Here is a 27006-nt window from a genome sequence, read left to right on the forward strand (position 1 = left end):
GTGTCATTAGTCTTGCCTGGCTGTAGTGTTTTATTGCAGCACAAGTCAGGCGTGCTGTGATATTATGTGGGTGGGATGTGATTGCGTTTAGTATTTGTCTTTTGATGTATGTTGTTAATCTGTTTTTATGGCTGATGAGTGCCACTCTGAGGGATAATAAACATATACCTGACTCAGCTTGACATTTACTATTTGTGGTTTCTTTTCTCCACTCATGTTCATGTCGCTTGTTTTTCTTTTTTTCTACCCCCTTCTCCTTCCTTACTACTCTTTTACCCTTCACCCTCTTCTCTTTAGGAGCTTCAGTCTCTGGAGCGGACAAACTCAACCCTTCAAAAGGAGATCACGGTGTTGAAAAAAGACCTCCACCGCTACATGACAGCTCTGGCGCATCATGAACCTTACTGCCGCCTGAGAGCTTCTGGGTCCAGCTCCAGCTCAACAAGCCGCCTCTCAGTTTCCCCCTCAGCTGAGTGTCAGACCAGTTCCAGCCCTCCTAAGGTTGCTCTTCAGACCTCAAGCTCCACTTTGGCTACTGCCCCTTCAATCTCTACCTCCTTAACCTCCAGCCGGGGTCTTCAGACTCTTGACTGTGTTGAAAATTCTCATCCGTCACCTTCAGCTTCTGCCCCAACAGCTACAACATTATCCTCGTCTTCTGGCTCGTCTACTGAACTTGGCATGGCCTCCTCCTCCAGCCCCGTGACTGTTCCTTATTCAGTCTCATTTTCCGCTCTCCCAGCACCTCACTCTTTGTTTAGTGAAGAGCCTCCAATCAACTCAAGGCCGACAAATGTTACGCCTGTCTGCACTGCCCTTGTTTCAACCCGTAATCCCTCTAGTACCCTCACCACAGCTGCTCAGCCTCAATCTGGGCAAGACACCATCCACGAAATCTCTTCAGTGCCAGCGAATGCGTGTTTCAATACGCTTCATTCTGACACTCTGGATGCGTTTTTAATGAAGCAAACATCTTTTCTAACTGCGTCATCTAATGTGGTGCCACCTTACTCCCATTTGGCGGGAGAAAATGAAAGTCTATTAACGCAAGGTTATTCCATGAATGTGCCCCAGCATCATCCAGGTCAGTACAGTGGAAATCCAAACAATTCAACTCCGCTGTGTTCTCTTTTACCTTCAACTCTTCAAGATCCTGCTCTTCAGTCCCTTACAGTCTCACCTAAGGCCAACTTGGAGCTGTCTCCTGCCCCCGCCTTTGCCTTAAAGCCAAGTTACAGACAACAAATGACTCCCAATCCTGTGTCTCTGCTCTCCCTCCTCACTGTCCCGAGTCCTCTAGACATCTCTCAGACCAACTCCAACAGTTCTGACGAACTTATCTCTCAACCTCCGCCCTCACTGACACTATTGGCTGATCCCGCAAGCGACCTTTCCCTTTCTGAGTTGCTAGAGGTCAATGATTGGATCCTAAGCGGGACTAGTGATCAGTAGCATTACATAACACACGGCAAAGGAGGACCAGCGTCCTTACATCAAAAAGTTTTGAACTATTTAACTGAACTCTGATGATTTAGGACTCAGACTGTGTCCAAAAAGATCTGCTGTTTAGCTTCTTGGGAGTCAAAATATGATGCAGACCAGCTAAAGCAACAGCTGTAAACTGCAAGGTTTTACAGACAGATTTTCACAGCTGGCATTAAGTTGGAACTTGTTCATGGAAAACTGGCATCAATGGCCAAACAAAATGTCTGGGCCGTCGCTGGTATTCAACTTTTTTGCTTCTTCTTAAAGGGATACTACAGTGATTTAGTATTGCACTTTTATAAGGTTAAGAGATGGAACAATGGCCAAAACTGAAGCAGCAGAGGCAGGTTTAGTTCCTAGTATGGGTTAAATTCCAACAATGCTGAATCCTACATTTCCCATAATGCTCCCCAACAGAATGTTCTATTACACCCTCCAAGCCTGGGGAAATAAACAATACTTTTCAAACCCTGTGCCTCCAATTTGTAACACAGGCTTTCTGATATAAATTTGACTCGACAAAGTTCCTAATGTCACAGAAGACATTATACAAATGTTTCCACAAACTGAGTAACAGCCCCCGTGATTAGTAAATTGTTGTCTACATCTGAAATTGGTGGAGTTTCCCTTTCATAACAGCAAAGAACCCAGACGGCTTTGTATAAGCCAAGCTAAGGTTTCAGAGACTGGAGTCATATACTTGTTTTACTCCTTTTCTGCAGCTGCTAAAACCTCACTTTGTTGGACAACGGGCCAAAACTTTGTACAGTAATTGAGCGACTTTTGAGTGCAAGCCATTCTAGTTGTAATGTGACCCAGCTAAAATCCAGCAGTGGAAATTTTTCACAGCTTTGAATATGTGAAAGACATTCAGTTATTCATAGCCAGTTATTCCTGAATGAGTGATTCAGCTTCGGAAACTTAATTCAAACGTAATTTTAGGGAGGGTGGGGTGGACACTTCCTTGTAACTTCATGGAAATTTCATGCAAAAGTCTTAAGGAGAAATTTCCATCTGCTTGGAACTGCAGTTCTTTTTTTTTACCATGTTGAAAGTACATAATCAAACACACACTCTCCTCACAGTCTAATATATTTTGCTGCTACTGATGATCAATTTGCTGTTTGATCATTGTTATCTGTAGTATTGATCTGTTGTCTGCTGCTCTATCTGCTTATCTGCTGGTGTCAAAGTGCATATTCTGAAATAAATTTGTGCTTAGCTAAATAACCACAAGTAAGGACCCTATCCTTACTTGCAGTAATTACATGACCAAAACCAGCTAAATGTGTATTAAAAAAAAAATCACATATTTTTGGGCTTGTACTAATGTTGAGTTTCACCAGTCTGTTTTACAAACTGAGCTGTTTTCACAGGCAGTACACCAGCAGCAGGCCTGTACTGATCTGTCAGGGAGAATGAGAAAACAGCAGCATGAGCTGAGGAGGTTGTCAGGGACGGCTTCATTAAGCATGGCGATGGTGATGAGGGTTATCGAGGGAGACACAGGTCTTGTGGTCCACCAACATCCTCACCCCTGAGAGTTTAAACCTATGATGAGAAATTGTTGTATGATTGATATTTCTCTCATTTCATTTATTGAGAGAAATAAATTAATTTTTCCTTTTCATTCCCCGTAACTGATTATAAGAGGACAAAGGCTGCTAAAATCTGTTATAGGAACTACTGCTTTAAAGAAATGGATTTTATTTTTCTTTATTTTTAGCTGTGCTTATGCACTGTGATTATATTACAATGACGAGTTTGGTTTTTCAGATGATTTATGTAATCGATCTGCTTTTTACATAGTATCTCTATAGTAATGTTGGAAATAGGAGATAGAAGCTTATGATTTAGACTGACACTTATGGGTGTGTGTGTGTGTGTTATGACCATTTTGTATTTATCATGCATTAGATTAATATATTTATGCTATAAAACGGATTGCAATAAAACATTAATTACAAATGTTTTATTAAAACTTTTTTTCGCTTTTGTTCAATTTACAGTTCTGTTCTATCTGTAACATATGAAGCTTTTCTAATATAAAATCCAGTCTACAGTTAAAGTCACACTGTGTAATTAATGGAAGTTGAAATAACACACTCTTTTAACAAAGGAAATTCATTCACAATAAAACACACACACTTGGTCAGTATCAATACATCCATACACTCCAAAGTTTCGCTGCTATACAGCCTCATTTGGTCCAGTATGGTCATTAGCTTATGGTTGCTAATGTTAGCAAGCTTTATTACTGTATAACTGACATTACAGACTTTCTAAACTTGAGGAATCCTATCAGTTCATTCATCTGTTAGCTCACTTTTACAGCTTGTGGACTGTTGTTAGTAGAACAATATTACATATTGTTTCTTACATTTAGATAAATTTTGACCACGCTAAAATATCTCAACAACTATTGAATGGATTGCTGTGGGACTTTTGTTATTTTTGTGATTTTTGTGAATCCTTGACGTTTCCTCTTGTACAACAACGAGCTTGACCTTTGTGCTTTTGAGTGAAATGTCTCAACAGCTACTGGATGGACTGCCATGACATTTATCACACACATTCATTTTGATCTTCAGGAAGAATTGAAATAACTTTGGGGATCTGCTGACTTTTCCTCCAGCCCCGTCATTAGGTCAGAATTTTAATTTGCTCAATACTTTGGTTAATGGCCAAATACTGTACAATATCTGCAGTTAACAAATCTTAGCAGCTAATATGCTAACTTCAGATGGTGCTCATGGCAAACATTATAGGCCCATCTGTGTAGAATCTGCATGTTCTTCAGCTCAAAGCTGCTGCAATATCATAGAGCATGGATGTAGATGTTGTAGAAGGTTTCTGATTGATGAGCTCATAGTTATAGAGTACAATGTAATTGTTAAGTGCTGCTAACCATAGTGTTTGTAGATTTCTGTCAGTCCTCAACAGGCTGGTATAAATCCCCTCTGATGACAGCAAATGTGAAGCAGAGAAGACCAGCAGCGCCCCTCTGGCGTCAACTGCCAGCCATTTAGCCTACTGCTTTATACACAACCACCACCCCCACCACCCTCCCCCGGTGTTTTTCCCAGAAAGCAATCGGCTGAGCTCACCTGCGACACAACACAGGGAGGAGGAGGAGAAGGAGGAGGACTACAGGAGGAGGGAATGGGGCGCAGGCGCACGCTGTTACGCACGTCCTTGTCCTGCATATAGGATTATGAGGCTGGAGCGTGTTTATGGTGAGAGGAGCAATAAGAAGCGTTCAAGGCTGGCAGCGCAAACACATTCACTGCCAGCCAAGGTGTGACTTTGAGAGGGAGATCAAAGCGCGTGGATAATTACGCTTTTGAACAAACACCATGTGTGCGTGTGTGCGGTGTGTGTGTGTGTGTGTGTGATACAGTGAGAGAGAACAAGTGGCTTAGTGGGGAGAGGAACAATGGATGGGACTTGATCCTGAAAGCCAACTACAACCCCGCGTGCACGCACAAACAACACACGCGCGCTCACCTCAAGATAGGAAGCGAGGAAAATGGGGGAAAGGGAGGGGAGGAATGAGGTGGTGGTGGTGGTGGTAGTGGGGGTGGCGGGGGGGAGTCAGACAGAAACAGTGATAGCGGTGAGCTGGCGGCGCACAGGAGCGAATATTTCATAAGAGGATGAAACAGAGGTTCAGCAGAGGTGATGCTGTGAGAGCGGAGGAGCGCGAGACACTAATGACGCATCTGTAGAAAATGAAGCGGGTTTAAAGGAGCGCGCGGCCAGGCCACATAAATAAAGGCAAATAATTAAATAAATCCATCCCATAGCGTCATCCGCAGTGAGGAGCCTCATTCCTCTCTCTCCTTGCACCACCTTTAGGCTGAGGAACCGTTTCAAGGCAGACAGAGTGAGATTAGAGAACATCCGGTCACAGTTTTCAAAATAAAACCCTTACCTGCTTTGGAACATTTTTCACTGAGACAACTAGGCATGGCAAAGAGTGGCAAATCACTTATATTGAAAACATAACAAACGTTGTCCACTGGCTCCTGGCAGATGACCTTGACCCCTTATCAGTCAATACAGGGGGAGCACCTAAGAATTTAGATCCTGCAACAAATCTTTCCCTGTCTTTATTTGTCTCTTGAGATATAGTTCTACAGGTGCTGGTGCTTTGTTGTTATATGACTGCATGCAGTTAGATGCAGAATCTGCCTTAAGGTGAAGAATGAATAACTGGACAGTGAAAAGAAAAGAGCTGTTTTCATAAATAGCTTTGTACATGCTGATAATGAGGTGATACAAGAAGTATTGTAAAAGGAAGGACACTCATAACTCCAACCAAATCTTTTCATTTTGAACTCTACACTGCAAGCCCATGTTTACCAACCTGCCCAGGGATACTTTAAGCTCATAGATGTCAGATGAATTAGAGAGCATATCCAAGTTTCCCTGGACAGAGTGCTTACTTACTATTGTCTGAAAACATTGTTTGGGCATTTTTAATATCACCAAAGTTGTATTTGTATGAGTAGCATGACTAGGTGTTAATGAAGATAATTTGTGATTCAGGCTTATAAGCAAATGTTTGACATCCTTGTCTGTTTAATTTGTTTCCTTTTAATTAGTCCGATGTAGTCTAAGACCTTTACAGTCTTGTGCATATTTATAGACCACTGTCTTGGACCCATGTAGCTCATGTTTACCTACTTTAATCAGTTAGTCAGTTTCTATACATCACAACACTTTTATTTTCTCTAGCCCATATTTTATTTTGAAAGCAAGGATGCCTAATTTCCTGTGCCTTCCTGACTCACTGCGAGCCTCTTTACGCAGCTCTCTGAGGCGCCGTAGGACGACCGGATAACGGGAACCAAGAAGGGGGACAGGAGCAAAACGCGTCAGTCTGACAGACATAGACGAGGTGCTATTGTATAACACAGGCCTTCAGTCTTTTCACTCCGGGCTGCCGCTACGAGGAGGAGCGGCTCCTCTCTTTCATTTTTGCCTTCTTTCTTGTTCCCACCGCGGAGGGAGAGACGGAGCGGAGCGGCGGGAGCTCGGTGTTGCATCGGCCGCTGGCGGAGGACCTGCACATGTCCGCGCGGTGAGGGACCGTTTGTTTCCCCGCCCTGATACGGTTGGAGGACGGCAGGAAGAGGAGGAGGCTGTGTGGAGGGGCATCAACCGCGACGAGATCGACATTATCAACCTCCGAGAAAAAATAAATAAGAAGAATAAAATAATCATAATAAGAAGCAGGTGCGGCCGTTTTGACGGTCGAAAGAAGATCCGTTAAAACGAGCGAGAAGGACAACAGTGATGCGGCAGCCGAGGTGGGCCCAGATTGATGATTTTATGATATCATCATCCACCGCCAGGACCGATCACTGATTTTATTGATAAGGAGCATCATCGAGGAGAATAAGCTATAAACTGACCTGGAGTCCCTGTGTTTGTTTTTGATGTGGATAAACAGGAGGAGGTTAATCGGTGCTTGATTGCAGTGATTTTTCTTCAGCTGTATGATCAATTATAGAAATATATATCCTGATTTAGGCCCATGACTTAGTCTGTGTGTGACGCCAATACAGCAGCAGCAGCAGAGAGAGAGAGAGAGAGGGAGAGAGAGAGGGAGTGTGTGTGTGTGAGGAGACGCGCCTGTCTGAGCATCATCTGGTAGCTGTACAGGGCTACTCCTTCACGGGGATGATACACAAGCGATTTCTCATCTGTGCGTGAAAACCAGAAGAACCAGGGATGCTGCTGATGCTGCTGCTGCTGCCATTTCCAGTCCGGCTCTGATAGAGACAGCGAGGCAAACAGCACGGGACTGGACAACCAGAAAATATCCAATCTCCTCACCTCTCCTCCGCCTCTGCACCTTTCTCCCTCCCCCCTCCCCTTTATCTCTCACCCCTCTCCACCTGCTCCCTCTTCACCCTCTTCCTCCTCCACCTCCACCACCACCACCCCCTGGAGCGTCTATTCATTCTGATCAATTGATAATCCATCTGTGATTCAGAAAGCCACCCACTCCTCCATCCTCTCTTCCCATCCATTCACCCCTACATCCTCTTAAACGCCTCTCTTACGCACTCTTACGCGCAAAGGCACGCACCACCTCCATCAACACCACCACCACCACCTCCAGCGCACCGCCACCGCCATCTATACAGCCATCATGGAGACGACCAAGCTGCCACCGTCCAGCCCGTCTTCGCCGACCACCAGCTTCTCGGTGCCGTCCGCGGAGAAGGTGGACGGCTTCCCGCGCAGGTCCATGCGCAGAGCCCGGCAGAGGAGGTCCCACAGCTCGTCCCAGTTCCGCTACCAGAGCTCCCAGGTGGAGCTCACCCCTCTGCCCCTGCTCAAAGGTGAGACACTGATTTACTGTGGCAGCCATCCAGCCAGTAATATAGAGACACCATGAGGGTGTAGAGTCCAATAAGGTCGCCATCAACTCACTCACATAATATACCCATTTAATCAGTGCTGAGGAGAAGGTCTTTTCCTATTGTTAGGTGTCCACTGATACACATTGTCCTTTCTGTCCTCTGACTATCTGACTGGCAGAGGTGACAGCAATGCCTTTGATTTATTGGACTGATAGGAACCTGCCGGTTGTTGGAATATTCTTCACTTGTTTTCATTATTGAATAATCTGATTAGTTTGCATTTAGCCCAATTAACTCATAGAGGAAGTTGAAATGTCCCTCCTAGTTTCCCACTGTCCAAGGCGATGATCTCAGATTTCTCGTTCTGATAATTCTGTTCAAATTCTACAAACAACCATCAACTCAACATGCATCATTTCAAGGTGCAGGGTCCACAAAAGCGTTTACAACGTAGACAGTATTTTTCGTGTTGTAGTGTAGTTGATTATGAAATATTGTGTATTTTTTGGAAGACAATATGACTTACACAGGGGTCTGGGACTGGACTGGGTTTCAAGTTCAAATTCATGTATTCAGAGTCACAGAGCTTGGCGTTGACCACCTACTTACAAACTCATTAAAACACAGCACCATCCAACATCTGCTTGTCTCCTTGAGTGGTTGATGAGGAACCATCATCCCATCATCAGGAGGCCTTTCCCCCTGACAGGACACAGCTTGTGGAGCATGCTTCTGAGTTTCCTTCAAAAATCGAACCTGAAAACAAAAATGCACCAAATTAAAAACCCGTTTGTTCAAATTGTGGCTTTGGAAGGAAAGAAATAACATGCACATGCAGTCAGTCAGAGCTGCACCATTTGCAGGTCTGTTGTTGCCATAGCTCTAATCCCAGAGCTGTTGTTACCACACAGAGGCCACTTTGATCTGTTCTGATATGTGAGCTTGTTCAGAGTCCTCTCAATATGAAAGCATCCAAAGATCTAGGACCCATTGGCTTTCTCTTTCAAATATAGTACCATCTGCAGTTCCTATACACCTACCTGCTCCACCTGCGCAGACAGGCCTGGGTGGGGTTTGGCGTGATACCATTAGAGAAAGTGGATAGGAACAGCAAAATTAATAAACAAGAGCTGAAATGATTAGATGATTCATCAATAAGCTGATTGACAAAAAACTAACCGGTAGCAATTTTAGTAATGGATTTAGAGAAACGGATCAAGCAAAAATACCAAATGTTTTCTGGACTCAGCTTCTTAGATGTGACGATCTGTTTTATATCATGTAAATTGAATATTTTAAAGTTTTGGATTGTTGACTAACAAAACAAGAGTTTTTCAGACGTCATTCACCTTGGGCTCTGGATACATTTGAGCAACTTTCAGAACAAAACAAACTTAAGCTTGATGTCGTTGTGCGACAGACATTTCTGAGTCGGTTCACTGACATTATGGCCCTTTCTGTACATGTGCTACTGTTATGCTACGTGTTAGCATTTGCCAATATCATGTAAGTGCCTCGTGTGGCCACAGTTGTCCCTGTTTGGTAAAAGTTAAACAGTTGCTTTGACCTCAGAAAGACTGATTAGCCAGTGAGTATAGTGTCCATATCGATATTTTTTTTTTGCCTTTGCTTTTGGGTCACGCAGTCAACAAGACCTATCCCTTCATGTTCCTATGATTTTTATATAGTTTCTATTTCTGTATTCTTCATCTGCACCTCCTCCTCACCTTGTACGTCTTCTTTCCTTGTCTATGTTACCCATGTATGTAATACAAGGGCACATTGTGAGTCGTCACATATGCCTCTGACCCCTCTTTATAAGGTTACTCCCCCTCTCATGTAGCCTGCAATTGCTTCCCATTAACCCTCTGTGCTGAGAGGATCCGAGGTGGGTGTGTCTGTGCGTATGCCCTTATCTGTTTTCACACCTAATTTCCGCGGCGTTCACTTCCTCTCAGGCCCGAGAGCGAGGAGGTGGAGATGGAGGGTTTCCATTGTGTCTTTACAGCACCTTTGGTTCAGACTTCTGTGTGCATACTAGCCGTAGCCTTCTTAGACACAAGTCCCAGTTATCACATGGCTGCTGCACCGCTGCGGCACTGTTTCTGGATCCCCAGGAGGAACTGATAGTAAGATCCTGCAGCACCGGCGCAGGAGAAAAGCCTTGGTGTGGGAAAGACTGTAACGGGCAGTATGTAGGCCAAGTGTAGACAGACTTGTGGGTGTTTTGTACTCCAGGGAATCACATTCCCATTGTTAATTTGAAGTACTACTCCTGTTAACAATGGCACATCTCTTTCGATTCTGGCTCCCAGTTTCAGCCTGAAATATGAAACACAGAAAGACATGGCGTGTAAAGGTTGAAAGAAAAAGCTGGTAAGCAGCAGCAGTGTAAAATCCACCCTGAAACACTGTCAAAAAACAGCCGCCGGTGTGAACACTGCCTTTTTATGGATCCATTTTGTAGTTTGGTGCTGTATCACATGGCTAGCTAGTGCAAATTAATAACAGAGGATATTTAAAATGATCAACAGTCAACTTACTTTTACATAGATATTAGTCTCAGAGTAAGTGTGTCAATATTTTGAATATCAACAATCAAAAAAGCAAGAAATCCATCAGAGAACAGGGAGACATTCTGATTCTTAGCCTCAGTTGACCACAATGCAATGCAATCACAACTGCTGTCATCAACAGTGTGTGCAAAAAACAAATCTTTTGCACCTTGAACAACCAGATGTTTTTCTGCGCCTGAAAAATCTCCCATGGAAAATGTTGTGAGTTGTCTAATGTAGTATAAATACATGACGCAGGTTTAAGTCAATTCAGACTGAACTGAACATCATAAGTTATTTTCTAACAGTGAAAGAGCAGTGGAGGTGGATTTTCCTTTCATGTGGCTCAGTGAGTGCTGGAGGATTTTTTTAGCCGACTGGTTTGAGTTTTTGAGAAAGACCAGTTCATCGGTCAGTTCCTTTGTAGAAGTTTAGTGCATCCATCGTGTATTATGCATGTGCTATAATATCTTGTAAAGCTTTCAGCACAGCCTCTGTAGCTGTTACCTAATCCTGACATACTGATTTCCCCATCAACAGTATCCTCAATCGACCACCGATGTGGTCATAGCCTGTATCTGTGCAGATCTGTCATCGGTAGCGTGTGAAATATATCAACTTTTAAAAATAACCGTTTGTAGTAGGAACAACAGGACAAGGCACACTGGGACTTTTTTTTTTGTAGTGCGAGTGTGTGAGGAAGGTTTAAAGAAGTTTTGAAGAACAAAAGCAAAACTTTTCATTGGTTAATTCCTCTGCTAAATTCAGACCAGTATCCCTCCAGTGCCTGTGCAGGAAGTAGAGTCTCCTCTCTGTAGCGAGGCAGATGTTAAGAGCCTGGAAGTCTGGGTTTTGGATGAGTTTGCTGTTAACTTTCATCTTTCATTAAACATAACCACAATCTTTCCCAAACCTAAACCAAGTCTTCTAGTTGCCTAATTCTAAAGATACCTTAACCATAGTTTATTTACCTTAGACACAGTCATTCCCTAACCTAAACCATGTCATAGCTGCTACGCTCAGGTAATGAAGACAGCGAGAATTTTTTTAATGGCAGCACTGGATGAAAAAGAGACCTGGTATAATATGACCTTATGCAAAATTGTCTAACATTGATGTCATACGTGTATCTCCTAAAGATAAACTCTCTCATCCTTGTTTTTCTTGTTTAAGATGAAACTATTCAAAGAGTTTTAATTGGAGTTTTTAATCAATGCGTGGGGTTGAAAAATGGCCTAAACCCATGAAGTAGTATGTAATCATTTAACTTTAATTGTAAGCAGGGTTATTATATGTGAAAATAATTGAAACTCCATGGTTGCGCTGCAGTCTGTTCACACCGTGCGCAGTGATGAAAGCAGCTGACCTGCTGAAGAGTCATCGAGCCAGGCAGCGATTTCTGCTTGCAGCTTTAGGGCTGCTGTTCTGTAATTGAGCCCGACCTCTGAGAGAGTCACATCTTGGTAACGGAACCACTGTTGCTAATATTCCTCTGCGCTCGGTTACGGCGTCAGAGACACTGCAGAAATGCACTGCAGATGAACCGCTGATATTTAAAGGATTTTTTTCAGTAAACAAAATGTTCAGCGATATCTATAGCAACATGAGAACACAGAGACGGATAGGTCGATCTCGAGGTGAGATGACTATACTCCCCTTGAGATGCTCCAGTAAACACTGAACTGACCAATAAAGAAGCAGCGGGGATAGTCAAGGCAACCAATTAATCCACAGCAGAAGGGTGAAGGATAAAGGGTCCCCGTAATCCCTTTTACAGTGTATTCATGTTTGGCCACGGGGCTGCAGTGTGTGTTCATGCACGTCCACGAACACACACATACACAGACAACTCACTCCTCTGTGCTCATTGTGTTCTTGGACCAGTTCTGGACTTCAAAGTGGCTGCACTGTCCTGCAGGGGACAGTTTAGGTCTATATAAATGGATATACTTGTTTGAAACAGAATTTATAGTGAGTTTTCACTTCAGGGTCTGTTTGTTAAAAACACAACAGCCTTCTAGTAAAAGCTTCTTTGGATGCTGAAACATTTTAGTTTAAATTCTAATAAAACCTTGAGACTGGTCACTGGTTTTGTCACTATTAGCAGTGAAATGTTTCAGACAAGCCCCAAATAAGAAGTTGATTAAGTCACACCGAGGCGCCAGGGCTTGTTTCTCTGGGACCCAGGCAAATTAAAATATTTAACATCTGCCGTCACACAGTTAGAGAATCACCAGATGGGCATCAAAAATCTTTTCAGACACGGTGAAAGCATTCCCTTTTCCGCTCTCTCTACACTTTAATCATCACTTTGAATAATAAAATACTCGAGGATGGTGGTGTCCAGTAAAGACGGGGCTGGGAGTTAATGGTTCTGGAAATTAGCCCAGTAGCGCTAACTGGCTGTCATCATCTCCTTTCTGTTTCCATTAGCGCAGAATCAGACACAGACTGCAAGTAAGCAAAAATAAAGGCTTTAAAGGCAGAGGACAAACTTGAGCTACTGTTGAAGCCAAGTCACGGGTTATACTTTGCAGAAATTGCACGTTGGTAGTGTTGAAAGAACTCAGCCATGATGTGAGCCGTTCTTTCATGATCACATGAATTTGCCTGAGTAATGTAAACTCCATTATCTATCATAGCCCATCATATAAGAGCCTCATCAGAGCTGATTATTAAGTTGGTCCTTGGCTTCCTCCTCGTTGTCCTCCTCCATGTCTTCGGTTACACTGCGGCGCTCTGTCTGACCAGAGAGCAGGCTGTTAGCTCAGCGCTCCTCCCCAGCTGCGATGCTCTCCCCTGGGGGTACAGACACCAGTCAGGCTTCCTGGTCACGGGTGTTGTGCTGCTGCTGGCAGGCTAACCAGGCTAAGGTCACATTCCTGCCTGACATCAAGTCAGCGGATAAACAAACTTATGACTGTAATTTATGCCCTCTTACCACACCAAAGAGAAGTTGCACAAATGTGTTACAGGAAGATTGTTGAACTACCTCTATCAGTCAACACAGGGTCCTGCTGCACGCGGTTCCTTTCTTCTGACCTTGAGATAGATTCTGTCAATTCCCCTTGTAGCTAATTTGTAGACTTTTCCTCCTCTTCTTCCTCTGCTGCTCTCCCCGCGTTGCCTACAATGCGAGTTAAAATGCAAAATGCATCTTATTCTTATCTGGTTAATCCACGCTACCTATGCACGCTGCATGCACTGCAGCCAGCATATGATCAGCTTTGTCTGACCACTTGCATTTTGATGTGAATTACACTAAGTATGAGTCATCTAGGTGGTGTGTCAAAGATAGAAACATCATCACCAGAGGTAAAAATGTAGGTGTCATGATGACAGGTATTATTACCATAGAAACATCACAGTAGAGGCATTGTTACTGTGTGTAGAAATATCAGCATAGTGAGTAGAAAGCAGAAAGAAAGAGTTGGCTGACATATAACTACATTCACCAGGAGTAAAAAACCTTTACTGCAGGTAGATATATGTGATCATTTCCATGGTAATCAATGTAGGTTGGGAACAGGTTTGACCTTTGAGGGTTTAACTATTCAGTAGGTCAGCGATTCTATTCTGAGCTGAGGGAGGATCAAATCTTACTAAAAATGTTGTAGTCCTAAAGTATTTATTAAGGCTTGAGTTAAAGCATGTACGTACAGGAGCAGGATGGTCGTGGGAAATTTTCTGGTCTGTCTTGAGGAACATGGTTGTTGCCAGCAGCTACCTCAGCGGGAGCACAAGAAATACACAAAACAGACTTCCTGCTCAGCTCGGGCCAGCAGCACGTTGTGCCAGCCTTCACTGCTGAACACTGCTGCTAAGCTCACGTTGCATTTTTGATGACAGTGAAGGGTTTCACCAAATGGTACATTAGCAAACATGCCTCCTTATTTGGAAGTCACAAGCTGATCATACTATAACTATTCTGTAGACTGTGTGTCACGAGAGGCTCTAGTTTTGTCGTCCTAGTTAAAAGAAAAAATCTGATCTGGAAAATAGGAGCGGATGAAGCCAAAAAAATTAAAGAGTCCAATTTTTACCACAGCTGTTCCTTACAGTCATCTGTGGTGTTGGATTTCTTCTCATCAAAAATTGATACCTACTTGTTTATTATTATCTCCCACACCAATGTGAAAGCAGCAGAGCTGCAGAGCAGCAGCAGTCCTAATTGCTGTTTTGAAAATGAATCAACACGCAGCTCCAGTTCGTTTATCTGGGTGCTGAATCCTCGGAACAGCTCAACAAAAAATCATTACTAGGAAAGCACCCCCATCAAGTAATTAATAGATAAATGTTTTATGCAAACACCCTTCCTGCAAACTAGCATTTCTAATTGCTATTTGAACCATGCAAATACAAATATCAATAAGAAAATAGCCACGTATGATGTTCCCTGTCCTTGACATTTCCATCAGTGGCTGCGAGCAGCAGTGGCTTCTCAAAGGGCTGCTGAGTGGCTTCAGATAACTCTGTCAGGACCTTAAGGATGTTGTGTGAGCTTAGAGAGTGTTGAAGCTCCTGTACCTGCACGAAACCCATCCTGCTGGTTGGCGTCATCATTTAAGCATCTGTAAGAACCACGAAACACCCTGCAGTTATAAGACAAGCAGTGTGGAGAATGTAAGTGAACAAGGCTTTGTTGCACAGGGTAACAGATGGGGAGTTGAGGCAGGGTGGGATAATAGGAAGAATTAAAACACATTTAAGGTAAATGGTTATGTAAAGTATCAGTTTATGAGCTCATACTCCCTTTTAAAACAAGAAATAAGGATCTGCATTGCAGAGCAGCAAGTAGTCCATCTTTTTGTAACTAGGCTTTCTTGGAGTATTACACCTAAACATTTGCCTGATTATGCTATCAGCACACTGGATGCTGTTTACCACGTCAGAGGCTGCTTTTGCAATCCTTCTGTTTCTATGAAATAAAAGGAAATGCATTTAAAATGCTCCCAGTGCTGTTCTCAAAAGAACAAAAATACACTGCTGCTTGTGTTTCATAATGTACTCACTAACAAAGAAGGGATTAGAAGCAAAACATGCCGTCAGACATGCACATTATGAAATCTTAAAGACCGAATGGAGAGAGAATGGACTATAAGGTTAAGGACATACAGTACCAGTCTTGTAAAGGTACAAGGAGGTGGTAAAGAAAGCTTTTAAATGTCAATGTCACCGCACTGGATAGATTTGTGTTAGGGTCAAAAGACAAGCGAGCACAGGTTTACTTTTCAAAAGAAGGGTTTTATTTCACCCAAAATGTCCAAAAATACAAATGAATGAAAATAAGCAACTTCAGTAAATAACTGGGCGCTTAAAAGAGGTCAACCAAACAGAGAGATACTTAAAAAAATACTGCTAAAGAAACAGAAACTCAACTAACTGACTGACCTAACAGAATGAGACAGAGGGGATACATATAGTGGCTGATCAGCTCATTAGAAAACAAAAAGGGGGAAAACAACACAGGCAATAACTAAACCTAATAGCCAGAAACAACCCCCCCCCCCCAAATGCTTTGGTCTGCTCCATTTCTCTGGCCTCTGTTTTTAAGTGGGCTCCACCCTCAGCCACCTCTTTTGGCCAAACCAGGAAGGAGGACTGACACAGCAGACACGGTAACTCAAAGACAAACAATTGAATTAATTCAGTTTATTCGAACTGGTAACGACAGAACAATGTAAACCGACTGTGCGTGCCTCATTTAGAGCACAGTGTGGTGTCGAAAATATTACAATAAACCAACTGCTGAAGTAGAAGAAGCTGTTGTTGCACATCAGCTACATTGTGCTGTTCATTGCACCGATGTTCGCTTGCTAACTGGCAGCAACAGTTAGCAAGCAAAACAACCTAGCTAGCAAGCTACTTAGCTTTGAAAGCTGTAGTGATGTGTGAAGATGCAAGAATGAATTTTGCTGTGCCACTTTGTGATAAGACCATGCTTTAATTTGATAAAAAAATCTTTGAGGAGTTGGTTTCAAGTGCTAACTGTTTTCTGTTACAGTAAAATGATGGTAAAAGTGAACTTATGCCAATTAGTGATTATGGGATAGCGGTCAGTGCTCAGTGTAACTGTAGCACTAGTGGAGGAGAGTCATAAAGTCCAGTAATGTCCGTTATACAGCAGTACTGTACCTACATTTTGCAAACCTTCCACATTAGACTGTCTTGATTTTAAAACTAAATTTCCTCCTGAAGAACAGTGGGTAATGATGTCAAAAGATAAAACTTTTGTAGTGTACTCTATGATGTAACAGTGAAACACTGCAGACATGGTGAAGCACATGGTAAAAAAACTGATGTTATTGTGTCTGACAGAGACCCTGGTGTATTTCAGGTGTATTTTCCTGCTTAGATATCGTTGCTCTCATTTCCTTAGATGCTGTTATTTGTCACAAAGGACATTTTGTCAATGCAACATGTAACTGAACCTCCCATGAGCTATCCCGCATATTAATCTGTGTCTTTTTTATTTTTATTTGTCCAGCATGTGTTTGTTCACATTATGATATAATAATGAATGTCAGGCACACCCAGTTTCAAACGTGCTGTTTACTGTAAAACAGCCACCTTCTCACACAGATTATATGTGAGAGATTGAATGAGTGTGTGTGTGTGTGTGTGTGTGTGTGTGTGTGTGTGTGTGTGTGTGTGTGTGTGTGTAAGGGAGAGGCCGGGTGGATGGGCCTGGTGTTAGGTTACAGAAGGCACAGAGTAGTTTTTGCTCTGACTGTCTCAGATCAATTAAGCAGGAGAGTGGGGGAGAAAGTGAGGCGCGTGATGAAAGAAATGGAGTGGATGAGGAAAGAGGAAATGACTGAACATTATGTTGACAGGTGGAGGAGGAGCAGTGGGAGGAGGGGAGATAAAAAAAATAAAAAATAAAAAATAAAGGCAGAGGATATTGGGATATTGCAGAGGAGAGAGTGTAATGAAACGGCCAGCGATGCAATCATCACAATCGCTGCTGCTGTGTCACCGAAGAAAGAGATGATTCTTGAAGGAGTAGACTGAAGCTTGGGCAAATAAACTCTCTGATTCAATCACCTGCAAGTTTCATCTTCGCAGATGTTCACTATTAAATATGCTCTTGTGGTTCTGACGCAGTGCAAAGCTGAGAAAACAAAGACAATCAAATACAGGACATGCAGAGGTGACGCGTTGTGACTCAGTCTTGATGGAATTTGTGCAGGAAGACTTGTTTCAGATGGGATATTGAAATGATATTTGCTGGACAGGGTGTTTTTTTTTTTTTTTTTTACCAGTTGCAATAAATCAGAACCATCTTAAAAGAAAAACAAAACATGCTTAATCAAGAAAATGTGCGATTCTTTTTTTTTTTCCTCCATTTATCACATTTCCTTGTTTGTGACACATAGCACAGCGTGGAAAAGCACCATGTCTGATGTATACACTACAGCAAATCAACAGATTATTATTCAACAAGTGAGGGGTACAAAGCTGCTAATCAAATGTTGAGGATGTCTCCAGCTGGGATAAGCGTCTCCCATATTTGTTTACTCACTGTCTCCAATTTGTGTTTACATCTCACACGGCAAATATTGCTTTCGAAGGAAAATTTAGATATCTTAAACTCCTGAAAGCCACCCTGCGGTCAAGGAGACTCTGGACTTTCAGATAAAATGCTCAGATTTTATTGATATTAATGGAAAATCTATTCATTGATAGTGATTCAGCTGATTATAGGTAGAGTCAGCGACAAAAACAATCCAGACAATAGATCTGAACCACAGCCTGTAACGCCCAGCTGGTCTCTGTTCATTATGCTGTGTGTTGGAAATGTGTATAATTAGTAACATGGGATTATTTAAAGATGGGTTTAGTGCGCCACTTAGTCTTTTCCCATGACTTAGCTTCTCTTGCAGCCTTTGTCTCAGACTTTTCTGTCTACGCACCCTATGAAAACTTTCTGCCATGTTTTTGAAATTCACTGCCATCTAAGTACAGTGCTGTTTTTAAAGCAAAGGTCTTCAGATATAGTTGCTGTCACTTTCATTGTTATTCATTCACGAGCTTAACTTCAATCGTTTCTATTTTTCAGATGGCCGACATCTTAATTTGGAATAAAACTCACGGTTTGTGGCGCTCCTCAATAGGGAGGATCAAAAATTGAGGAGACTGGCTTTATAATTATGTCTTATTTTATGCTAATCAGAATTTCATCGCAGTGTTTTTGGCCTGAAAAATAGGAGATAAAGATAATTGTCACATTCTTTAAAATTAGAAGCTTGCCAGTAAGCACAATTGTCCATCAACACTGAATCCGAGAACATCATTCCTGTAATTTTATGTGCAATTGATATTGACCCTGCAAACATCCTGCAGCATTTGAAATTCAGTCTCTGTCTGTCACAGAATAATCTTCAGGAAAAAAACACTTCAACTTTTGTTTTTTTTTAGCTTTCAACCAAATCTCCCAGTTTTCATTTGCGAAGTGAAGTTATATTATGTTTTCCTCACGTTGCCATCACATGACAGAACTTCCACACTCGGGTGACGTGAAGACGACTTCAATATAGTGACGAGGACGATGAGATGCAGCTGAAAGCATTGATAGACAGACAGTGGACCTTGAGTTTAAGCTGTATTAACCGATTTTTTCCGGCCATTTCATCTTTATAAAGTTAATATGGCGAACTTGTTAGCAAAAAGTTGTTTATTTACACAGATCTGATCCAATTTGGATATTTACAATTCATCATCATGGCATCATAGGACAAATAACTCCACAGTTCTGGCTCTGAATCACAGTGAGCTCTGTCTTCATACTGTCATTTTTCCTGTGACGCTAACATTAGGGTTCGTTCCTTTCATGCTTGTTTGTTAACCGTTCTTCTATCTTATTACTTCTTGCGTTTTATGGCCGTTGTTTACCCGTGTTTAATGTCACAACGCTATGAACTTTGGGTAATTTCCTCGGGCAAAGTCTGCAGAAATGCGGGCTTAGGGAAAGTGTGTATAAAGGGCTCAAAATGTCTGCTAGAGGAGCCCCTCATGCCCTGGATGGTTTGACAGCGGGACGGCTCACAAACTTACCGTGAACGTGCCTCCAGGTCTGTTGGTCTGTGAGGGGGGCCATTGGGCCTTTCATTCATTCTCAGTCATGTTTTGTCCATCTGATAATTATTAATCCAATATTCACTCAGCTCTGTATTGGTCTCCACTAACTCCTGAGATATATAACTACGGAACTGCAGGTTCCTTTGATAATTTCACCCGTTTCACATTACACACAGTCATTTGATCCATTGTTATAATAAAATATTGATAAGTGCAGCTTTAACCGTTCCTTAACCATTGTTTATGTGCCACGTCCAGAATATTTCCTTAACCAGAACCACTCTGTAGTTCTCGTATGTAGTTGGTATTGACAAAATAACCATAAAAACATTGTCACTGAATGTAATTCTGAGTTTTGCAATAATCACTAATCACCCAATATTTTGTCTCATCCCAAAAATTTTATTTGAGGTTAATTTGAACCTTACAAACATCCTGTAGAAGTAAACTCAAGTAAAGCGGAAATATCCACATCCAGATAAGTATGAAAATATCATGAATTGTGCCTTGGTGCGGGACCGATCTGTGCGCCAAATGTCATGAAAATCTGTTCATAATTTGGTGAGATCTCCCGCTGACAGACAGACAAGCTCACTGAGCGGAATAAAACACCACATCCTCAGCACAGTACACAAACCTGTCCAAAAATGTGCTTGTTTTCTCTCCTGCTCTGTCGGCAGGATAGACTTGATTATCAGTAACGTACAGCTCTATTTACATGTCATATGCTAATCCCCGGCCCGGTCTCATTACCTATTCTCAGTACCATCACCAAGTGACTACTTCCAAGAATTTCCTGCTCAAATTTAGAGCAGCGGGTTGATTCGTCCTGTTCTTTCTCGGCAGGTAAATTGCTGTTTACTCCTCAGTCTTCTTGAAAATCTGAAGATGGGGCGACAGGAGGAGGAGGTGATCAATCACACACGATAACATCCCTCCTCATCCCTCTTTCTAATTGTGCTGTTTATGAGCAGGGTGATGGATAATGGGCTGTACATGTTTCCTAGACAGTTTGTCGTGTGGTGGCTAGATCGTGTGTTATCAGGAGGATTAGATTATTTCGAGATGGACTCACAGGGCGTCACTTAAACCCCTTAAGGTGATATTTATATTGCCCTGACTTTTACGCTGCATGGCGTCTCACTTCTGATGGCTGCTGTAGCTCCTTCTACTATTTATAACTGTGTCTTTCTTTTCTTTATCTGCCTCTTTCTCCCCTTTCCCCTCCCCTCCCATCTTCCTCTCTGCGTCACTGTATCTGTGCATTGAGCATCAGTGTGTGCTTAATGACAGAGGTGCAGAGGCGGCTTGGATGGTAGCTAAAACAGAAGCTGTCCTCCTCTCTTTCTGTCTCTCGCTCAGTCACACACTCGGCCCCAAACAGAATAACTGTTATTTAAAGACTAGAGCGGTGCTTGCTCATTAAAAAAAAAAAAAAAAAAAAAGCCTCGGAGAGATGGATGGGTGGAGGAGATGGAGGAGGTGAAGAGAGGGAGCAAGGGAGGAAAAGAAGGGAGGTTCCTCGTGATGGAGGGGCATGATGTCATCTTTTAACCCTATACCGCTCCCCTCTCCTCCCTCCTCTTTCCTCCCCAGATTCTCCCTCTCCTCTCCGTGTCTCTTTCCAGCAGGACTATATTTAGAGTTGTGCAGCTGTGTGTGTGTGTGTGTGTGTGTGTGTGTGTGTGTGTGTGTGTGTGTGTGTGTGTGTGTGTGTGTGTGTGTGTGTGTGTGTGTGTGTGTGTGTGTGTGTGTGTGTGTGTGTGTGTGTGTGTGTGTGTGTGTGTGTGTGTGTGTGTGTGTGTTTTGATGCAGGCTGCTTGGCACCGCTCAGTTGTATATGTTGCTGCTCCTTTTACCAAATCCATCCACCCCTCTGCTCTCCTCTCGCTCTCACCATCTTTTCTACATCACATGCTGTCTTCTCCCTCTGTGTGTTAAAGGTCGTCTTTTTGTTTTTTTCATCAGCTTCTATCTTTTCCTTTTCTGTCTGTTTAAAGGATGAGTCTGGAGATATTCTATATTTTTCTGATTGGTCAACAAATCCCAATAAAAGATCAAAACTAAGTATTGTCCGTGTATCCAAAGCCTGATATCAATTATTCCTCTGTGCCATTGAGCCTAACTATTAAAATCACATGTCCCTTCATTACCGTGAACATAGTCATAAACATACACTGTCCTGCCTCTGTAAATACTCACTATAGTACCAAATGTATATTCATTTACGCTGAAAATAGTCCCAACAAATGCACTATTTACTCCTGTGCCAGCTATCGCTTGTGAGGAGTTAGTGCCTAGCTGTTTTAGGAAATTACTGATCCTTTAAAAAATAATAAAAAATAAAATAAATAATGGAAATATATACTTGACACATTTTCAAAGGTTTACATCATTAGTAGGAACCAATGGGCTTGGAGCTGAGTGCCACAGAGTATCAAAATTGGAAAAGAAAACTAATAAAAAACACAATGATGGTTTTTAAAAATGGTATAAACGCAATATTTTGTCATTTCAAATCACAATTATTTGATGTTTTGAAAGAAAAGTAGCCTGTTAATCTGAAACAGTTCATTCATCATTTCTTTTTTTTTTTTCTTTTAAGTTATTTTTTTGTGCTTTTTGTGCCTTTATTGATAGTGCAGTAGAGAGAGACAGGAAATGGGGAGGCAGAGAGAGGGGGAATGACATGCAGCAAAGGGCTTGTCCGATGCAGGACTCAAACCGGGGCCAACTGCAGCGAGGACCTTAGCCTCTGCACATGGGGCGGATGCTCAACCAACTGAGCTATATGACGCCCCGGGAAGATAATTTCTCACCAGACTCCAATTAAAATCTACCAATTTAATATTTTGTTATTTACTAGCAAATTACATCATACAGCACTCCTCAGTTCCACTTATGTATCTATAAAAGTTAAAGTGAAAAGAAGCTTTCTGGACTGCATTTGTGACCTGTGTCCCATTGGTCTTTAAACAATGTGAAGGACTTCTTTCAGACCTTTATTAGCCCTGTTTTGTTGGACTTATCTCTTTTTTGTCATGTTATGTGATGATACACTGTATCTACATTATACAGTATAAAATAAGGTTGACATAACCTGACATGCAGGTTGAAGTTATCTTTGGCCTTCTGTGAGCAAAAAATACTTGTTGACTTTTTAATACTTCACAAGAATTACACAATATCATCTACATAACAAATTGCTTGAGTGAAGATATTACTATTTGCTAACATATTTTTTTCTTGTATATCTTATTATGAAGTCTGCTAGTTTTAGCATTCATATATTCAACATTTATATATTTGCCCTTGGGGGCAGAAGTTCCAGCTCTAAACACAAAATTCATAGAGTATCACCTTCTACACTTGATGTGGGGAATGTGTTAGCAAGCAGTTCACAGTTTACATCTGCAGCAGACATGGATTAACATCACCACTCATTTCCAGTCATGTTTCTCTCCACATGGTGAATGTAAGTCCCCTGTTCGCTCTCCTTTTAGCTGCTTTCTGCTTCTGGTCTCAAAGTTAGCTAGTGAAGAACTTTGGCTGTCTGTTGTTTGGTGCTGGACACGTAGTGTGCAGTGGGTTTATCAGAGCTTTTTCACTCAAAACAGATGAGAGAGGTGCCGGTGAACTGACAGTAAACTTTAAAGTTGAGGGCCATAAAACCAAAACAATTAGCTGAAAGAAGCTAAAACGCTCTGTAGAATGGAGGGGGACTACAGCGTCGGGCGGTCATTCCCTGTGAGTTTGTCAGTAAGAGTGACCTTTAGATTAATTGTTGATAAAGATATTGAGTCAAAAACTGATTAGTGCCGCTTTTAAAAGGAAAAAAATAGCGTAATAAATTATACTTTTTAGGTGTGTGTGTATTTATTTACACACTTGTCATCGAAGAACATTAGCAATAATACACAGCTCCAGCCACTTTGTGTTAGTACTGATTAGTGTTTATAATAAATTAAATGACGAATGTAATTGCTTTTCTTAGGCTGCCCTGTGTGTTGTATGCCTGCTGTACATAACTGTTTTTACATGCTTTTATAATTGTGGTCATGTAGTCGGCAGTTATTCCAAATGCTAATTTGGATTGTCAGAAACATGAAAATAGCTCAGTCATCAATGACTCGCTTAATGTGATTAAGCTCTTAGTTAATATTGTAATCACTGCACTGACGTGATATTAAAATCTGCTTTGAATGAATGAGTCTGGAGCGACCTGCGTTGACCTAGTGATAGTGCAGCCAAAAGGAAACCTGAAATTCACTTCACTCAGTATTACCTCATTTTGGTTTCTCCACTGTCTCATAATTTGACTCTGTGTCTTTCATTTTCTCTCCCTTCACTCTCTCACACTTGCTGTCACATGACCCAGCAAGTCCCTTCTTTCGCTTCATCGGCCCTCTCCTTTTTCTCACCTCCTATCTCGCTCTCTTTCTCCACACAGTCTTATACGCAGTTTTTCTTTCCCTTTTTCTTTTCACCTCGCTCTGTTCTTCTTTCTCAGTCCCAGCACGGCACATCTTCATACAATTACTCTCCATTAAAAATGGATTAGATTTCACCTTCACAGTCTGTCTACAGAGGGAGAACAGGAGGGAGGGAGGACAGAAGACAGAGAAAAGGGGGGAGGGGAGGAGTGGGGGGGCTTTGAGAAATCAGGAGAGGACGAAGTGATGTGAAGGAGTAGATTAGGAAGGGGCAAAGCAAGGGAGGGAAAGGGAAAATAGAGTGGTGGAGAGAAAGAGAGTGAGGAGTGATGGAGGGTCAGGAGGATGAAAAGATTGAGGCTGCAGCTATCTCAACAGCCAGAAGACATGATTACAGAGGGGGTTTGTGGTCACCTTGCACATTTTAGACTCACATTTATTCTCCCCGCAAAATCAGGAGAAATAGTTCACCGTCTTTAACTTTTCACTCGGAAAAAACTCTTTGATGACTGCGTGACCAAAAAGTTTGCATGATTTTCTGATCGCTCAGCGCAACTCGATGAAGCGGCTCATGGACGTCAACACTGGGTTTAAAATGGGCTTAAAGGAAATCAAAGAAAAGTGTATGCAGGTCATGTCGTGAACTGGTCAAAACATGAGGATTATAATCTTTGCTACATCACCATCTAGTAGCATTGTTAGTCATAATTGGTAGAAGAAAAGCCACTTTCAATGGTCTCAAAAGAGCGTTTGTCCTGCACCTCGACACATCGAGCAAAGGGCAGTCCTCGTCTTTTGTTGTGCAGCTCTGTGCCAAAGGGAGCAGATGGTCCTGCCGTGCCCACATGAGGTGAGGGGGTCTAGGGCTTGAAGAGCTCCAGTCAGTCCCCCCCACCACCACCACCCCTCCTGAGATTCCCACCTAGGGGTTAAGAAGGGTTAAATCTAATCCGCTCCTGCTATGTTTGTGTATGAGTGTGTGTTTGAGGGAGCCTTGGATCATCCGCCTTCCAACTGCACAGTTAGTCTAGACTGCTTCCCATGCAGCCATTGTATCCTCTTGGTAAAGCTCCATTGTCTTGCTCTGACAGAGGGAGATTATTTGCACAAGGCTAGAACTGCACTGAGTTACAAGGTCCACCTATACAGCCTAAAGCAGCCCTCATACTTTTCACTGAAAATATGAGCAAATGGCTTCATCATCTGAAAAACCTCTGTCTTAAACCTCAACAGGGGTTTTGTGTACAGACCTAAAGCTGCAAAGACTTTTTATTTCCCACTTAAAACTGTTTATTATGAACATTTCCAGTGCTATAAAGAAAAACAAGGCAGCCCTTTAAAGGGTTTAAAAGTTGTAAATAATGGCTTTATTTATGGTTAATACATCATTAACTTCTGCCCTGCCATATACATCAGTTACACAGCATTACTAAGACCAACGTTTGTGATGTTAGGTTGTGAAAATGCCTGCTGAACCCACAAGGTGTTCTTATTAATGGTAAATGAACTGCACTTATATAATGTTTTTCTAGTCTTATCGACCACTGAATGCGCTTTACACTACAAGACGCATTCACCCATTTACACACATTCACACAGCAACATTTTCTATCTGACACACCCTGATGATCAGGGGCGGTTCAGGGGTTCACCATCTTGTTCAAGGAGACTTTGACATGCAGACTGGAGGATACTGTTGAATCCCAGCTTCACCTACAGTAAATTTGTTAGGTAGAGGCTGGATTTAGCTGCGAGTGCTGTGCCAATCATTGCTATTTTTCAGTTTACATGCAGGATTTTTCCACTGGTTATGGCTGGTTCGAGTGTTCTTTGCTCTTGGTACATACCAGGTCTCTCTAAATGTGTGGTGTGCACCTTCAAACACACTAACATGATGGCCAAAGGTGTTCAAGCTCTTTTCTGTGTATTTTTATATCATTTATCTAAATATAGAGCATATATTATATAATATGTTACCAGCTTCACATACATCTCAATCATACAAGGATCTAAAATCTTGGATATTTCACTGCTATATTTAGCAATTGAGTCATCAATCCTTTGGTTACCCAGAAGAAGAACCAAGCATTCCTATTTGGCTGCTGTCAAAACATGTAACTGTCTATTATGGTGTTTATTTCATTTTTGAAAACAACAACTTTTTTGCATGATGCTCTTACAGGCTGAGCTGATGAGTTCCACGCCCCTTTAGGCTCGTGGCATCAATTTAAAGCTCATTGTACTTGTCCAGTAATCCATGGGTATCAGCCACTTTCTCTACATCTGTGAAAAGTGGAGTTTTCAGAGGTACAAGGTTTTAATCTGACGGCCGGCAGCAGGTTGTTTCATTGTGATGAACAGGTCTGGAGAACGAATCTGACAGGTAATAGGACTGAGATACAGCACAGCCCTCTGGAGGAAGGTGTGTGTATGTTTATGTGTGCGCGCGCGTGTGTGTGTGTGTGTGTGTGGACGTGTGGGTATGGATGGTAGCCTCTGTGTGTGTCGGTGTTTACAAATGTGTTTGTAGAGTTATAGTCTATTCTCTTTCCCTCATTACCTTTGAGAGAAGACCTAGCCTGTAGAATACGTCTCTGTATACTCCAGCTTGCTTTCTCACTCTCTCTCTTTGTCAAACGATTCACTACCAAACACAAAGCTCCTTTCAGGAACGCCATCGGATTTTGCTGAGCTGTATTGCCTTTTTCTGCCCTTTTAACCTTCTTGTCTAATTCTTTCTCTCTCTCTCTCTCTCTCTCTCTCTCTCTCTCTCTCTCTCTCTCTCTCTCTCTTTCTTTCATCCTACCTCTCAATCATCCAGATGCCCCGGTGGCAGAGTTACACGACCTGTTCTGTAAGAAGCTGCAGCAGTGCTGCGTGCTGTTTGATTTCCTGGACTGCGTGGCCGACCTGAAGGGGAAGGAGATCAAACGTGCAGCGCTCAACGAGCTGGTGGAGAGTGTGGCCACGAGCAGAGGAGTCCTCATAGAGCCTCTCTACCCAGAGGCTATAAAGATGGTAGGAGGGGGGGAGAGGGCTGGGGTTGGGGTTGGGACGATTGATGAAAGACAAATG

At 42.3% G+C, this 27006-nt stretch overlaps 2 protein-coding genes across 2 annotated transcripts in view; both read left to right on the forward strand.

Moving 5' to 3' along the window:
* batf2 (basic leucine zipper ATF-like transcription factor 2) overlaps positions 1-3619 on the forward strand; it is a 7852-nt gene extending 4233 nt beyond the window's left edge. The window contains exon 3 of the mRNA XM_056368515.1: positions 298-3619. Within this exon, the coding sequence (XP_056224490.1) occupies positions 298-1452 (1155 nt within the window). The 3' untranslated portion in view covers positions 1453-3619. The remainder of the gene's footprint in view (positions 1-297) is intronic.
* A 2687-nt stretch (positions 3620-6306) lies between these two features.
* ppp2r5b (protein phosphatase 2, regulatory subunit B', beta) overlaps positions 6307-27006 on the forward strand; it is a 41372-nt gene continuing 20672 nt past the window's right edge. The window contains exons 1-2 of the mRNA XM_056369145.1: positions 6307-7841; positions 26753-26949. Of these exons, the coding sequence (XP_056225120.1) occupies positions 7649-7841; positions 26753-26949 (390 nt within the window). The 5' untranslated portion in view covers positions 6307-7648. The remainder of the gene's footprint in view (positions 7842-26752; positions 26950-27006) is intronic.

This window comes from Seriola aureovittata, chromosome 23 (genome assembly GCF_021018895.1).
Source record: "Seriola aureovittata isolate HTS-2021-v1 ecotype China chromosome 23, ASM2101889v1, whole genome shotgun sequence".
Classification (NCBI taxonomy): domain Eukaryota; kingdom Metazoa; phylum Chordata; class Actinopteri; order Carangiformes; family Carangidae; genus Seriola; species Seriola aureovittata.